Raw genomic sequence first — 18,011 nt, 5'->3', positions numbered from 1 at the left:
AAATTGTCTTCTACAAAATTGGTCCCTGGTGCCAAAAATGCTGGGGACCACTGCTGTAGACCATACTAACTGCATTGTCCAGTTTCATGAGGAATCTCTCTGAGATGAGAACAAACCCCACTAACAGTCAAAAACATATATAGCAACCCAAAAGAAGCAAGTTTTTTCTTCTAAGTTGGCTGGTAAATGACAGCTTTTTCGTGGTACAAGGCAAGCGTCACCAGTAATTTTAATTTTCATCAGAAACATTTTATAAACATAAAATAGATCATCTAAACTGAACTTATTCACTGTATTTAAAGTGCATATACTCCTATTCCTTCATTTCAATATTCAAAACAGGCTTGTAGGTAACCCAAGAAATAGGTGGTTACAATGTTCTCAATTTCAAAAAGCAGTGTGCATATAGAGTCAACGAAGACAGTGGACCATGGGGTGTGGGGGATGGTGGCGGCTGACAAAGACATACCTGTCTGTAAATGAAATGTGAATGAGTTCACTTCCTGCAGGCTAATGCCAGCCTCCCATGCAAAGTTATTAAACAAAATCATAAGAAATAATTGATTTTACTGAATCCTCTTGAAGTTAAGACTTTGCAAACAATTCTGTATTGATGAATATATAAAGTTCTCTCCACATATAGAAATCTTGCTTTCAGTTTACCATGAGAAGCTTTTCTTGGTCTCTCTCCCCAGTCCCCTCGGCAGATTCTGTTTCCCTATTACCATTAACATTGAATTTAGTAGCCACTAAATATAGGGTTGGCACATGCAGTCAACCTACCTCTTGTGATGAAGGCAGGGCCCCCTCACAGGTGACACAGTATCTCAGGTGAGCAGGATTTCCTGTACCACAGGCCTGGCAAATTACCTTCTCCTTCACAACAAAAAATAAGAAATACATGTTCCTCTGAGCAAACAACTGTGCAAAGAAATCATCAAGCAGTCTTTTCTGTCAGTCATTCAGCTACAGACCCTATTATCGCATCCAGACCCTGAATATTGGATTGGTTTAGGAGTTACTATAAATAGTGTAGGACAAATATCTGTAGTTTTTTTGTTTGTTTGTTTGTTTGTTTGTTTCATTTGTTTTTGTAGAGATGGGATTTGACTGTGTTGCCCAGTCTGGTCTCCAACTCCTGGCCTCAAATGATCTTCCTACTTCAGCTTCCTAAAGTACTGGAATTATAGGTATGAGACCCCACGCCCAGCCTGAATGTAGTTTTAGAAGAAACAAAATCCCAAACAAACAAACAAACACATTGAAAAGAGCATTCATTTGGTCTTCAGAAGGCAAGTTGGAAATTCTGCACTGGTTATGTGTAAGGTTGTGTGTGTGTGTGTGTGTTTCTCCAGTGTGAAAACCATGACACTGAGTAGATATTCCATTTCATGGCTTAAACAGTAAACAGAAAGACCCTAGACCAGCAAGGGATTATCTGTGTGTTTACAAGTAATCTGGTTCTTGAACTGGGATTTACCTTCAGGGGCTTCTTGTTAAATATGAATTTAGGTTTGCTCTGTAGTTTTTACTTAGAAATGGAAGAAGTGGAAAGACTGCCTAAGAAAGAGAGTGGGAAGTACAACTTTCTAAGGCAGGACCCTGGGGTTAAGTTGCAACACAGAGAAAAACAAAAGACAAAGAAATGATGGTAAAAATAGTCTAGCGTTCAGCTATCAGAGGTTTGCTAACAACTGTTTAGTTACTGGCCACTCTATTCTCTCAGGATACAATCTTTTTCAATTGTCAATGACCAGTGGTGCTCAAGTGTTCCTTTGTAGTCCAGCACTGTGGTCCCTAGGTGTCCTGAAACTAATAAATCAGTGTGTTCAGAAGCTGGTACAGGTAAAGTGGATGATAAAGAAAAAGAAAGCCCAACTCCCAGGGTTTTATTTCCAATACCACCAGGTAGCTCTATGAAGTCCTAGCCTTTCAAAGCCTGGTTAATTCCATTTTAGTGGAAGATTCCAAAGTTTTCCTAGGAACTGAGCCAACTCAGGAAACCACAGTTCCCAATCTAAACAACTCCTAAAGTGCAGAGGCCAACTGACTGCTGTTCAAAATGGCAGAGAATCACAGTCTTGCTCTCAATGGTTCCTGACATTCCCTGGGGCCAACATTCTTCAGAGCTATTTAAAGTTACCACGACATGATCTGCAATTGGCCAGCGTTTATCCACGAGATTTAGGGCTATGACTTTCCTGAAGATGTTGCCTCAGAAAAGATCTGGTGAAATACACTGAGAAATGAGACAAATTTCCTGTCTCCATGTTAAAAAATACTGAGATCAAATAAAAGTAGTCTTGCTGTGTGCTGCAGAAAACACTTTCTCTAGAAGAGAAAACTGGAGAACAACTAAAACTGCTTACTTTTCAAGTCCAGTGGCTTCCTTTAAGACCTCACCTTGCAGGGCTCATAATCCAAAACTGCATCTCATATATTTGCCCAATGCATACTCTGCCCAATCCCCGCCTTGCCTTACAAAACCCTTTGTTTTTAAATTTTTAATTAATCAACTTTTAACTTTATTTTTAGAGCAATTTAATGTTCACAGCAACATTGAGTGGAAATTACAGAAGATTCCCATACACCATGTCCCACCCCACAGACACAGCCCCCACAATATGGACATCTCACACCCAAGTGGTACCTTTGTCACCATCAGTGAACATACACTCACACATCATTATCACCCATGGCCCATCGCTTATATTACAGTCCAGCACTAACCCTTTAAACCCTTTCCCTGCCTTCCTTCTTCTGAGATACTACTATAAACTTGTCTAAGTGGTGGTCTACCTTACTGCATCCAGTCTATTAAACAGTTTTCTTGGTTGAAGGGTTTTTCTATGTTTTTTGTGGAGACTTTTGACACCATGCCATGGCTCACTTCTTTCTAGAGCAGTGACCATGACCCACAGTTAGAAATCATTTTATATCACAATCCACTACACTCACAAATTCACAGATGTCTGTGGGGGTGATGTGGAATTGAGGCCACCTTCAGAGGGCCTTAATGGGGATGCTAAACACCTCTGATGAGAACTTTTCAAAAGTCAATATCCTCATTTGCCATTTCATCCACAGCTTTTGTCACATATTGTCTAGTTGAATGGTTGTAAGCTATTTAACAGAGCCAGTTAGTCACTGGGATATAATGTTCCCTTTTAAAGTAGCTGGAAGAAGAGAACAATTTTCAAACTCCCAAGTGATAAGCTTTAACTGACACAATTAAAAAGGAAGAATATTGAAAACAAACTAGTAGATCATTGCAAACTTAATGTCAAAACTGACTAAGCTAAAATTCTGCTTGATGTAGAGTTGTGGTTACACTGGTTTTAACCCCAAATCACTGTGTGAGAGGCTGGGACTCACTGAAGGAGCCCGTGCCTCAGGCACATGAATCATCAGATCTTTTCAGGAGGATCCCAGACCTAAGCCTCACAGATTCTAAGAACCACAAAGATGACTGAAGTCCTGGAGGTATACTGCATGATGCTCGTAAAATTCCAAAGGAAATTGTAGTAGTTCCTCTTGATAAATGTCTTCAGTTAATGTTTTCTGGTGAACAGGGATGTTAAAACTAGTTTTCAACTTTAGAAAACGGCCAGTGGAGGCCAGACGTGGTGGTTCATGCCTGTAATCCCAGAACTTTGGGAGGCCAAGGTGGGAGGATCACGTGAGCCCAGGAGTTCCAGACCAGCCTGGGAAACAAGGCGAAACCCCATCTCTACAAAAAATAGAAAAATTCACCTGGCGTGGTAGCACATGCCTGTGATCTCAACTATTTGGGAGCCTGAGGTAGGAGGATCACTTGAGCCCAGGAGGTCAGGCTGCGGCAAGCCATGACTGTGCCACTGCACTCCAGCCTAGGCAACAGAGTGAGACCTTGTCTCAAAAAAAAAAAAAAGAAAATGGCCAATAGATACATTTGTTAAGTGAAATAAATAAGTTTCAAGGAAAAGTATACAACATGATTTCATTGTTTAAAAAACCAAACCAAACCAAATCTAAATATATGAATATGTATAAATATATTTCTGTGAATCTAGAAAAATACATAAAAGGACACCCTAAGCTGTTAACATTGGTTATTTCAGAGAAATAGAAATGGAGGTAGAGTGAAGAAATTATACACTTTTTGGTATATCTTTGGATTATTTGTTACCAAAAATTAGGTATTAACTATTTTAAAGAAGTAAATTATAAAATCTTCTCTTATGCTGAAATAGGTATCTTTGCCATAGGTCAAATACAGAAATTTCTGCTACTGTATCTTTTAATCCTGGCAGGAAAAAAAAAATCTGATAGAGCAAAATTCCTCAGCATTGATAGTGCCTTAAATACACACAAGACAAGACTGCAACTGCCGTGGAATCTGTCTTCATCACAGAAGGAAGAGAGCAGATGGTGCTTTTGCACTCAGTGGAGTGAGCTAGAGACCAATGCTGAAAGGGGAAGGGAGCTGTCAATGGCATGCTGTCACCTGCCGGGAGGTTAGGCTTGTTGGCTTCCCTGAGCAGTTCACACAAGTATTCCCACCAACCTCAGAGGTGGCTGTCTGGGTAAGAATGTTAACTCAAAACCTGTCACCCTTATGACATCTGGGAGAGGCACTGGAATGAAGATTGGCAGGCCAGGGTTTCCAAACAGATGTCCTTCTGTGAGTAGAAGCAGTAATAGAGATTGTCTGGCATAAAAAGGCATGCATTTCTCTCCAGGATCAGAGGTTATGATGATAAAAGTCTCTCTACAAATCAAGTCTGGTTAAAACCTGTCCCCACTTTCAACCTTCAGGGCCCACAGGGAAAAATCTGAGCTACTAAGTCTGGTAGAGAAGAGATAATCTCCCACAACCCACAGCACCCCAGCATTGCTACAGCCCAGCAAAACCAAACTCCTTGCAAAGTTTTGAGGCACATTTTCTAAATCTCATCTTTGAATTCATTGTTGGTTTCCTCATTATATGTCCTAACCTTGGCCCACCAATAAAGTAGAAGTAAGTTGTAAAATTATTCCTTTTATAACTTATCATAAGTTATAAAAATCTCTCTTATAAAAAGTACCCTGCAAGAAAGAAGCCACTCCTGGATTTAATGCTACTTATCACTGTAGAAGTCTTGTGTTTATTCTCAATATAGGATTTACAACAAATTGAAGGGGAAAATTACTTACATGGACCTTTGTGTCTCTCTGCCTTCCCATAAAATGGGAAAAATTCTAGATTTCAGATACTGAAGATGGTGTTACATATATTGAATTTAGATCACAACTAACATTTACCCCTATTCTTCCTGTTTTGAATAGTCCAAAGAGTTTGCAATGATATTATCTTCAAACATCCTGAATAAATGTATTAATAAGAATAGATTCTCCTGTGATTGACAGAACACCCAATATAACAGAGGCTTAAATAAGAGAAAAATAGATTTCTCTCTCCCATATATAAGAAGTCTAAAGACAGACTTCCAGGACTGTATGGTGGCTTCCTGCAGTATTTTTGTTTGTTTGTTTCTTTGTTTGAGACAGAGTTTTGCTCTTGTTGCCCAGGCTAGAGTGCAATGGTGCAATCTTGGCTCACCACAACCTCTGCCTCCCTGGTTAAAGCAATTCTCCTACGTCAGCCTCCTGAGTAGCTGGGATTATAGGTATGCATCACCACGCCCAACTAATTTTGTATTTTTAGTAGAGACAGGGTTTCTCCATGTTGGTCAGGCTGGTCTTGAACTCCTGACCTCAGGTGATCCACCCACCTCGGCCTCCCAAAGTGCTGGGATTACAGGTGTGAGCCACTGTGCCTGGCTTCTGCAGTAGCTTTTAAAACATCTTAGGATTGAAAATAGTCACTACACAAAAAGATCAGTAAATTTTCCTCTACCTGACTTTGGCCTGGCCAGTTTTTCAAAATCTCATTTCTGAAGGCTTACACAGCCTTGGACACTTGTGAACTCTTTATGCCAAAGAGAGCTTGAAAGTGGAAGGAACAGTGGACTTCTCTTTTCTCTGTGCACATTTTGCCCATATACAACCCACAAGACCATCTTAGAAGTGTTATGGGCTGTACATTAAGACCACGCATTTCCCTTACTGCTAAAAATTCTTGGTTTTCTTATCCCCCAAATTCCCACTATTAAATCTATTTTATCCTCTAGTGACCTTTACTTGGGATTAAAGAGGACATAAATGGGACTGTAAATTGAAGAATGGAGAAAATATTTAGTTGTATGTTTAATGATTTTATAAAAAAATTTTTCACAGTATGATATCATTTTTCTAACCAAGTTTTTTGGATGTAAGTGATGATACATAACTTTTTCTTCCACGTGACTAGTTCTAGTCATTCTTTTTCTCCATAATAAGAACCTATAATCAAATAAAGCAAACAAAAGTATGAAACCACTTTAAGGACAAGATTATAAATCAATACCAATTGCAATGTTGAAGTTTAAATATATGAAGTAAAAAATTGTCTACGTTAGCTGTAGTGCAATTAGTCCTCCAAATTCATGTTCACAGAATACAATCCTACATATCTCTCTTAATTTTTTTTTTTTGAGAGGGAGTCTCTGTTGCCCAGGCTGGAGTACAGTGGCACGATCTCAGCTCACCACAACCTCCGCCACCTGGGTTCAAGTGATTCTCCTGCCTCAGCCTCCAGAGTAGCTGGGATTATAGGCGCATGCCACCACACTCGGCTAATTTTTTTTGTATTTTTAGTAGAGACAGGGTTTCATCTTGTTGGCCAGACTGGTCTCAAACTCCTGACTTCAAGGTGATCCACCCACCTCAGCCTCCCAAAGTGCTGGGATTACAGGGGTGAGCCACCGCGCCTCGGCCATCTCTTTTAATAATTACATAGATCCCATTGGCAAGTTAAACTCTTGGACAGCATGTCTTACCAAAAATGAGAATGGACTTTGTTCTTATATATTAGCTTATCAATTGTTACCCCATCCTGGCTGGGCGTGGTGGCTCACGTCTGTAATCCAGCACTTTGGGAGGCTGAGGCAGGCAGATCACCTGAGGTCAGGAGTTTGAGACCAGCCTGGCCAAGATGATGAAACCCCGTCTCTACTAAAAATAGAAAACTTAGCCAGGCATGGTGTTGCATGCCTGTAGTCCCAGTTACTTGGGAGGTTGAGGCAGGAGAAACACTTGAATCCAGGAGGCAGAGGTTGCAGTGAGCTGAGATCATGCCACTGCACTCCAGCCTGGGTGATGGAGCAAGACTCTGTCTCAAAAAAAAAAAAAATTGTTACCCCATCCCACCAGCTGAAAAAGGACATATACCTGTTCAGACATTGCTTTCTATGTATTTCATTCATGTTTTTACAGAATCTCATTTTGTTACCTTCAAATGGAGGCTTGCCTGTGGCTGCAGCTGTAGAGCAAGAGGGGCCTCGCACACCACGCAGATGGGAGTGTTCATGGGTACCAAGCTTCTGCATTCTGCACATAAGCCCATCTGCACAAGGAAAAGGTCTGCTTCATCTTGCACGTAAAAACTGAAGGCATGAATAGATCTTAGAATGTAAGGTTTGGTCTACAGCTATACCACCCTGAACACTCCGGATCACATCTGATCTCAAAAGCCAGGCAGGTCGGGCTTGGTTAGTACTTGGATGGGAGAATGTAAGGTTTGATTTGTTTTTGTAAAACAATTTTTAAAATAATTACCTTTATAAAGATATGCTAATTACTCTGACTTGACCACTGCACATTGTATCAAATAACATCACATATCCCATAAATATGTACAATTGTTATGTGTCAATTAAAAAGTAAATAATAGAAAATAAAATAGCAATATTACATTTCTTATTATTCTATTCTTATTAAGAGTAAAAACATGTTCATTGTAGAAAAGAGAGATGTTAAAAAAAGAAAAATATCCATAGGAAATTAATTTATAGCATAATAGAATGAGGAGGTCTATAAATCCTCTTCCCTAGAAGGAATCACAGGCCTGGCGCGGTGGCTCACGTAATCACAGCACTTTGGGAGGCCAAGGTGGGAGGATCACCTGAGGTCAGGAGTTTGAGACGAGCCTGGCCAACATGGCAAAATCCCGGCTCTACTAAAAATACAAAAATTAGCCAGGCATGGTGGCAGGTGCCTGTAATCCCAGCTACTTGGGAGGCTGAAGTGGGAGAATTGCTTGAAGCCAGGAGCGGCAGGTTGCATTGAGTGGAGATCACATCACTGCACTCCAGTCTGGGTGACAAGACTGAGACTCTGTCTCAAAAAAAAAAAAAAGTAATCACACAGTCAGACAATGTTGTCAAAAAGCAAGCACTTCAGCAACCTGAAAGTCATCAAAAGGCAGACAACAAATTGAGAAGTTCCTGAAAATGACCGAACTGCAGAAAAGAACACTAAGCTCTGTGTGGTTGTTGCCTGGGCTGCCCGCTCCTCCCCTAGCTTTGTCAGTGCGGTGGCTCCACCCAGGCAGGGCAGGCTGTGAAAACTGGAAGTTTTGTGACTGCTGATGGGCAGCGTTCACTTGATTTGGAGTACTGTTAAGGTGACAATTTTGGTGGCAGGCAAACAAGGAAGACCAGTAGTCCCCTAGTCTGAGATAATGAGCCTGTTTGAGGTTAATTGATGCACTGACTGGCAAACTGGCCTAGGATTTAACATGCAGTTCCAGGAGGTAATTCAATGATAGGGGCTTCATAGCTCTCCATATAGCCTTAGTTGACTGGAGGTATGCACATGAGCAGTATAAACCAGATTAGGCCCAAGCCACCCACACAGCCCTGGCCAAGATAAAGAAACCTTGAGACCAGCCTGGCCAAGATGATGAAACTCCGTCTCTACTAAAAATACAAAATTAGCCAGGCATGGCAGTGCATGCCTGTAGTCCCAGCTACTCGGTAGGCTGAGGCAGTCAGATAATGCTGTCAAAAATCAACTACTTCAGCACCCTGAAAATCATCAACAGGCAGGTAACAAATTGAGAAGTTCCTGAAAATGACTGAGCTGCAGAAAAGAACACTATGCCCTGTGTGATTGTTTACTGGGCTTCCCAGGAACTGCACACACAGATGCAAGAGAGCTCGGCATAAAGTAAAAGCTGGGTCTGGAAAATAGCCTTAAGTTTGAAAGCTACCCAGCTTACACACAGATCCATCAGCAGGGAGTGGAGGCCTTCCTGGATGGAGCTACTTGAGCACAATCTCTGGCTAATTGAACACTAAGAGATGCTAGCCCAAAAGTAACATGAGGCTTAAATATAACAGCAAGAAAAAGCTGCTGCTCTACTATTTACTATAGCAGTCTTAGAACCAACCCAAATGCCCATCAATGATAGACTGGATAAAGAAAATGTGCATGTATATACCATGGAATACTATGCAGCCATTAAAAAAATAAGTTCATGTCCTTTGCAGAGACATGGATGAAGCTGGAAGCCATCATTCTCAACAAACTAACACAGGAACAGAAAGCCAAACACCTCATTTTCTCACTCATAAGTGGGAGTTGAACAATGAGAACACATGGGCACAGGGAGGGGAACATCACACACCAGGGCCTGTCAGGAGGTGGGGGACAAGGGGAGGGAGGGCATTAGGAAAAATACCTAATGCATGCGAGGCTTAAAACCTAGATGATGGTTGATGGATGCACCAAACCACCATGGCACACATATACCTATGTAACAAATCTGCATGTTCCACACATGTATCCCATAACTTAAAGTGTAATTGTTTTAAAAAGCTGCTGTTCTGTCTATGGAGTAGTCATTCTTTTGTTTCTTTACTTCTCTAATTAAGAAAAAAATTAAAAAATAAAAAGCCTGATACTAGTGGTCACACAGTGCAGGGGAGACAGACATTAAAGATTTAATCCAAGTAAACAAAATACAAATCAACAACCTTCAGGGAAAAAAAGTCAGACTCCAAAGTTGCTAGAATATGCTACCTGAAGTAGTCAAGAAAAAATTATGAGACATGCAAAAATTAAAGTGACCTACACTCAGAAGAAAAATAGTCAACGGTCCACAGAAAATATCTGAGTGCCTTTAGATGCTGGATTTAGTAGAAAAAGATTTCAAAGCAGTTATTTTTTTTAATGTTCAAAGAACTAAAGGAAACCATGTTTGATAAAAATTAAAGTGTGATGATAATGATCTGATAGGGAACCTCAATAGAGAGACAGAAATTTTTTTAAAAAAAATAATTAAATCAAAGCCTGGAGTTGAAAAGTAAAGTAAATTAAATTTTTTTAATTGCCGGAGGGACTCAACAGCAGATCAGACATCAGATGAAAGAATCAGTGAACTTGAACATAGAGCCCAACAACAGAAATTATCTAATCTGAAGAACAGAGAGAAAAAAGACCAAAGAAAATAAGCAGAACATCAAAAACCTATGGGGCAAAATCAAGCATAGCAACATATGCGTAAAGGAGAGAGAAAAAAGAGCAGAAAAAGAATTAAAGAAACAGTGGCCAACATTTCCCACATTGGGGGAAAACCAAAACTCAGCAGATCCAATAAGCTCAATCAATCCCAAGAAAGACAAACACAAAGAGACCACACTTAAACACATTATAATCAGACTGCTGAAGGTCAAAGACAAAGAGAAAATATTGAAAGTAGCAAGAGAAAAAACTACTTATGCATCAAAAACAAAGGGGGGCAGAAGGCAGTAGAATGAAAATTCAAAAGGCTGAAAGAGAAAATAATTGCTAAACCAGAAGTACATCTGCAGCAAACCATCCTTCAAAAATGAAGGCAAAATCAAGATTCTGACATACACAAAGACAGAGAGAAACGGCTAGCAGACATATCTCACAAGAAATACTGAAGGAACTTCTTCAAACTGAAAGGAAATGACACTAGATGATCACTTGAGTTCACAGGAAGAAGTGAGAAGACCAGATATAATAAATATGAGGGCAGATATAAATGACTCCATAGACATTTTATCTCTTCTTTAAATAACATGATTGTATAACACTGCATTTTTTAGTTTATAACATATATAGATGCAATATATATGGTAATTACATAAAAGATAAAGAAAGGAAGAGGATACTTAAGCAATGTTAAGAAAAAGAAAGAAAGGGGCGGGGCACAATGGCTCACACCTGTAATCCCAGCACTTTGGGAGGCTGGGTGGTGGGTAGGGGGGAATCACTTGAGGTCAGGAATTCAAGATCAACCATCCTGGCCAATATGATGAAACTCTGTCTCTACAAAAAATACAAAAATTAGTTGGGTGTGGTGGTGCATGCCTGTAATCCCAGCTACTCAGGAGGCTGAGACAGGAGAATCGCTTGAATCCAGGAGGTAGAGGTTGCAGTGAGCCGAGATTGTGCCACTGCACTCATTCCAGCCTGGGTAACAGAAGGAGATTCCGTCTCAAAAAAGAAAAGAAATAGAAACAAAGGGGAAAGGAGTGAAATTTCTATATTTTAGTAGAATTGAGTGAAATTATTCTAAAATGGACTGTGATACACCCCATCTTCCATGATGTGATTATTATGTATTGCATCCCTGCATCAAAACATCTCATGTACCCATAAATACATATACCTATTATGTACTCACAAAAATTAAAAAGCAAAATTAAATAAAATAGAATGTGATAAATTAAGGTCCATATTGTAGTCTCTAGTGCTTAAGATAACTTTAAAACTAGTAAAAAAAAAAAATCAACAGAAGTATTAAAATGGCACACTAAAAATAACAAAAAAAATAACACAAGACCCAACTACATGCTGTCTACTAGAAACACCTTAAATTCAAAGACACAAATGGATTGAAAGTAAAAGCATAGAAAAGGACTTACAATGCAAACAGTAACCATAAAAGAGCTAGAGTAGCTACATAAATATCAGAGAATAAAGGACTTTAAGACAAGAAGTATTAGCATAGACAAAGAGAGACATTTTGTGATAATAAAAGGGTCAATACGTCAGGAAGATACAGTAATTATAAGTGTATATGAACATACTAGTCTGTTCAGGCTGCAATAACAAAATACCATAAAGTGGGTGGCTTGTAAACAACAGAGATTTATTTCTCAGAGTTTTGGAGGCTGAGAAATCCAAGATCAGGGTGCCAGCAAATTTGGTATCTAGTGAGGGCTTGCCCTCTGCTTCACAGATGCACCTTTTAGCTGTGTCTTCATATAATGGAAGGGCAAACAAGCTCCTCTGGACCTCTCTTATAAGGGCACTAACCCCATTCATAAGGGGTTCATCATCATGACCTAATTACCTCCCAAAGACCCAACCTTCTAACACCATCACCTTGGGGATCAGGATTTCAACATATGAATTTTGGGGAAGACACAAAGATTCAATCGACAGCATGGACATAACAGCAAACACCCAAAATACCTGAAGCAACAACTACAGGTCAGAGTTGAGATTAAGACTCCATCTATCACCTGAGCACCTAAAGCCCCAGCTTTACTGGGGGACCACAGTGGTGTTTTTAATCTCCAAGAATTAGCATGAATTTAGAGCCAGTATCAGATTATTCCCCCAAAGACTGGGGCATTTTTTTTTTTTCCTTAATGCACAGTCACTCAATTGAAAGCAACAAATCCCCTTGGGGAAGCATTCAAGGAATATTTCTGATACGTAATTGCAAAGCTCCAGGGTCCTTCTCTAAGGAGACCCAGTCCTCCCCTTCAATCAAGAGACTCTGAATTTATGAACTGACTTATGTCTAGAAACTGGGTGAGAAATTTGGTTGCTCCAATGCAGTGGCTCAAGTCAGTTTTTAGCTACATGACCTAGCATTTTTCAATTATACAGACCAAGCAATATACTAGGAGACTGTCCATCTATCATTCCTAGGAATCCCACGATCAGACTCCTCTTACTGAAACATCATGGCTGTCCTTGTCTTTGGCAGTTAAGTGCTGCCACTTGACTTCTTCCACTCTGGGATCTCATTAGCTCCAATGAGATCAGGGAGCCCATCTAAATAGCAGCATCCCCCATGATCATATCTGGCCTATAAAGGAAAGCAGCCACCAAACTTTTTAAGAATGCAGCTGCTCCTCTTGTTAATGTATGCCTTGATATCTTAGTGATGGAAGTGTCTTCTGGGCCTTCTTGTGAAACATAGGTAAGACTCAGGGGTGCAAGACACACATATCAAACCCACTCCAACTTTCTATTTGCCTAAGTCTTTGTATTACCTGCTCCACATGATGCTGGGTGTTATGTACTAAACTGTGTCCCCCAGAATTCATTATATTGAAGCCTCAACTGCCAATGTGATTATATTTGGAGATAGGTCCTTTAAGGAGGTAACTTACATGAATTTATACCAATTTCATGTTACACTGTCTCTATTTAGAATCTAGTCACACACATATTCCCCAAGACTCTGCTACTATATATTAATAAAATATTCCTCTTTGTGTGTGTAAGTTATTTCCTCCTGGATTACAGAATGCACTTGTCCTCCTACAGCATGCTGGGTTGGGTCCCTAGAATGTGACAGGTGGTTGTGATGGGTCTAAACCACCCGCAACAACCTGTGAGGAGAATCAACATCCCCTTTCAAGCCACCTGCCCAGGTGAGATTATCACAAACATTTTAAGCAAATGAAGGCTGGTATCCTCAGACAGAAGGGCATCCTCAGACATAAGAGCAAACTACATCCATTGGCCAGGAGGCACAGAGTGACAAGGATACAAGACTGTCAGTTTCATCTGGGTCCCACCTGCCATCTCCATCTGAGTTTCAGGATCACATTCTTTCCCAATTAATGGCCTAACTTTCACATAAGAAATGTGGTGATCAGGTGAATGTAACTGACATTATAAGTTCCCAACATACACAATGTAATTTTTGTTTGATTTTCATCAATATAATCCTGAAGCTATAAGAAACAGATTATTTTGAGCTGTCATAGGAGATCTCTGGCTCCTGCACCATGACTTAAAGGTCTTGAGCTTGTCGTTTTCTTTCTGGGAATGCTCCCATGGACTCAGGAGAATACATCCTCCATATATTTTGTAGTCATAGTCATTGTCACTGTCATAGAGTCAAAAGCAGCAGCTACTTGGCCACTCAAGACACTTGCTTCAGTTGGCACTTCATCACAATCAGCCACAGGTGTCAGCATGATTAACTGTGATGTCCCCTCATGCTATGGATCACCAGTGTCCTGTTTCCCATTGGCAAGGAGCTCAGTACTACTCCCAAGCAAAGGAAAACACCAAACCACTTCCAAAATCCCCTGTTGACAGGTTTATATCCTGGGACCAATCCCACTACCAATTCTGCTTCAGTCAGAGTCCAATCAGGAGACAGAAACCACAAGTAATTTGAACAGGAAATGTTCATATAAATAATTATTAACTGGTAGCCAGGGCTTAACTACTAATGGGTAATATACAGAAATTCCAAACACGGGGAGGATCCCCTACCTCTATGGCTGAGACAAAGAGCCCAAGGAGGATCAAATTTGGAAGAGGCACTTACTTTGCCCCACACCTAAGGCTGAAATCAGACTTCATTGAATTGAGTGTGGCTGTTACCCACTGGATGGCAGAGAATTTCACTGAGGTGACACACATCAGAGCTGGCAAGGAAAAAGCAGCCCACTGGGATCCAATGGAACTCATTAGGAACTCCCCATCTAGGGAACAGGCAGAACATGTTGCGAAGTCAGATACAGAGATGCTGCTGAACTTGCTGGAAAGCTGCTACTGGGATGCCCAAGAGACTATCTGGGAAGCTGGCTGGGGTGCCAGTGGAACTCACTGAGAAGCATCCACAGACAACACTGAAATTCACAGAGTTCAGCACAAACAGGTGTCCTACAGGTTAGCTCACATCACAAGAGCAAAGAGAGAGGAGAGCACTCACCTCTGCATCTCTTTACTGAGACTCTCCAAGAGTCTTGGGTCTAGAAGTAGGATACTACCCCTTTGAATCCCAGAAGCCCAGCTCAGAGCAGGACACAGTAAGTACTCGATAAATGGTTGTTAGCTTAAATTACAAAGCTGTTATACATTAAAGCCTATTGTTGCACTAATAGAAATATAATTGGGGGACAATCTAGGTGTTTTAAAGTTCATCATGTTAAATATTTATAATCGCTGGTGGGAGTGTAAATTAGTTCAACGTTGTGGAAGACAGTGTGGCAATTCCTCAAGGACCTAGAAATAGAAATTCCATTTGACCCAGCAATCCCATTACTGGGTATCTATCCAAAGGATTATAAATCGCCCTACTATAAGGACACATGCACACGAATGTTCGTTGCAGCACAGTTTACAATAGCAAAGACCTGGAACCAACCCAAATGCCCATCGATGATAGACTGGACAGGGAAAATGTGGCACATATACACCATGGAATATTATGCAGCCATCAAAAACGATTGAGTTTGCGTCCTTTGTAGGGACGTGGATGAACCTGGAAACCATCATTCTCAGCAAACTGACACAAGAACACAAAATCAAACACCGCATGTTCTCACTCATAGGTGGGTATTGAACAATGAGAACACATGGACACAGGGAGGGGAGCACTATACACTGGGGTCTGTTGGGGGGAAATAGGGGAGGGACAGCGGGGGGTGGGGAGTTGGGGAGAGATAGCATGGGGAGAAATGCCATATATAGGTGAAGGGGAGGAAGGCAGCAAATCACACTGCCACATATGTACCTATGCAACAATCTTGCATGTTCTTCACATGTACCCCAAAACCTAAAACGCAATAAAAAAAAAATTCAAAAATTAAAAAAAAAAAAATTTATAATCGCTAATAACCTTTCCTCCTTGTAAAAACCAAGTTAGTTGTGAAAATCCCTTTCCAGGCAAGTAGAAAATAATTTTGGTATTGCATCAACTAATACAAACAGAGAAAAATCAAACCAATGGGACTTATTCATATCTTGTTTTCTGTATTGTCTTCTTTCACTAACACATTTAGTCTAGAATCTCTACAAGCTGCACACAATGAATTTGGCCCAATTTGGTGTTATAGTCTGTTTTTATTTAAAATCAACTCCCACACTTATTGCCTAAGATTCTGCCATTATATATTAGCAAAATCTTTAAGGAATTTAAAATGTATCACTGAAGTAAATTAAATCAACTTCTACAAAAATCTTGAGCAATATATTAGAAGAATATTAAAACAGATAGCCACTTAATGCCTGACCCCTTGCTTGAGGCATAACTCAAATCAAAACCTTGGACTTTGAACTCACTCAATTAGTGACTTTTTCTTAGTAACTATCTTTTTTCAGATGGTAATTTTTCACTCAGTATCACAAATTCCTTTATTTCATTTTGATCTCTTCATTTCCAGTCCAATAAAAATCCCCAAAATTTCAAGCACTCAAAAAATGAACACATTTTGGTAAAGGTTTTAATTTTTAGCAAGCCAAATATGTCTTTTAACTACCTCCAAAATTAGTAGTGACATAATATCAATTATTATCTACCCTTAATCAGCCAAAGCTATTAAATTTAAATACACAGATCAATCTATAGATTCTTTGGACAGAATAATACATCAAATGGATATATAGATATATAGAGACATAAAGTAATTGGTACTTCTCTTCATTAATTTCTAGAATATAATTCCTTATTACACCCAGGATATGAGCAGAGCTATCAAATGAATAGAAAACATTTACTTATCCATGCATGCCTCATTAAAACAGTAAGATTCCAATGTTTTTTGAGTCTGTGCTTCTGGCAGGCCACACAAAAGACACAGCATTGCAAATAAGTTTTTCCATGCTTAAGTAGGAGTGTGTAAGAGTTCAACCAGCCAAAAATTCTTCCATGAGTATTTATGTGTGTGGTTCATGCGTACCAAGCACTGTGTTACTGCTGCAAATAAAGATCAGATCAACCAATGAAAGATGTTTTTAAGAATTCTGCTGCTCACCTGAGCTCCTTCCGGGGGTGGGAGACGATAGCCAAATATGGGTGGGACAGGAGAGCCACATTCTTGACAGAAGCGAGCAAAGGGATCTGATGGGCGGGGGGCAAGGCAGTGGGCACACCTACAACAAAACAGGTTCCTGGTTGGCCATGTTCTGGTAGGTCAACGTTAAGAAGACTGGTAAAAATCCAAAAGCGTTCAAACAGTTTTAAACATAAAATAAAAGCAGACCACTCTCGATGGCTATGGAACAAGTTCAAGTTCCATCTTGAACTTCTCTAGATCACTTTATTAGAAATACTTCTCTAGGTCATTTTATTAGAAAGCGGCCTCACAGCTGAACGCTCTGGTGTCCTTTCCACATAGGCCAAGTCCATTTAACTTCCTGATCATGGCAAGAAGTTCATCAGCAGCCTTGACCCCACTTCTTGGTTGAGCTCTGTCTATCCTGTCACATTGGATTTGATGTGTATAAGGGTGAGCTCTGGGAATTCCAGTAATTTTTATATTATGCTTTTCTGACTTCCTACCACTGAGCCCAGTCTAAGGGACAGTTCTTGCTTGTACATTAAACCCATCCTTTTTCTTTGCCCACTTTAGCTTAGTGTCCTCAGGCCCTGCCCCACATCAAATTCAAGACAACAGCATCTGGCCCCATTTCTTAGGCAGCCAGACCAATCATTTAGCTCCTATTCACCTAAATGGGTTCTGGCTATCCACCAAAGTGAGAGCATTCTTGGAATTAGGCTTCCCTGTATGTACATTGCTACTGCCATGCCTTTCCAGACAAGTTGGGCTCCTGATCCTGTGACCTATCTATCTGGTCTGCTCCTTGGCAACTTGGAGGCTTAGATACTGTGCACTGGATTGCCTGGTTGCCCGCACTAGTCTCCACTGGAGACTGGAGTTGTGCTCACTTCCCATAGTCTTATCTTCTTTAGGCCTTCATTACTGCACCATGGCACCAAGGTTTCACATCTCCAGCATGGGCCCACCCACCAAGGCAACAACAGTTCCCTCTTTTCTATGCCCAAAACTCATAAAGTACAATCTGACTGTCTCATTCCTCTGATTTGAATTGAGGGCATAGAGCTGGGAATCTCAGAGGGTCAAGGTAACTGGAGC

General features: G+C 40.3%; 1 protein-coding gene across 1 annotated transcript in view; it reads right to left on the bottom strand.

The window, feature by feature from the left end:
- Positions 1–18,011, bottom strand: part of DZANK1 (double zinc ribbon and ankyrin repeat domains 1) — an 88,202-nt gene that overhangs the window by 45,372 nt on the left and 24,819 nt on the right. Inside the window, exons 9-11 of the mRNA XM_064376366.1 lie at positions 16,890–17,007; positions 7,352–7,465; positions 784–876 (exon numbers count right to left, since the gene is read on the bottom strand). Coding sequence (XP_064232436.1) covers positions 784–876; positions 7,352–7,465; positions 16,890–17,007 — 325 coding nt within the window. The remainder of the gene's footprint in view (positions 1–783; positions 877–7,351; positions 7,466–16,889; positions 17,008–18,011) is intronic.

Source organism: Aotus nancymaae, unplaced genomic scaffold, assembly GCF_030222135.1.
Source record: "Aotus nancymaae isolate 86718 unplaced genomic scaffold, 86718_ANA_hifiasm-v0.15.2.pri h1tg000001l, whole genome shotgun sequence".
Lineage (NCBI taxonomy): Eukaryota > Metazoa > Chordata > Mammalia > Primates > Aotidae > Aotus > Aotus nancymaae.
Note: the sequence above shows the minus strand (reverse complement) of the source record. Positions and strands in the feature narration are given on the sequence as shown.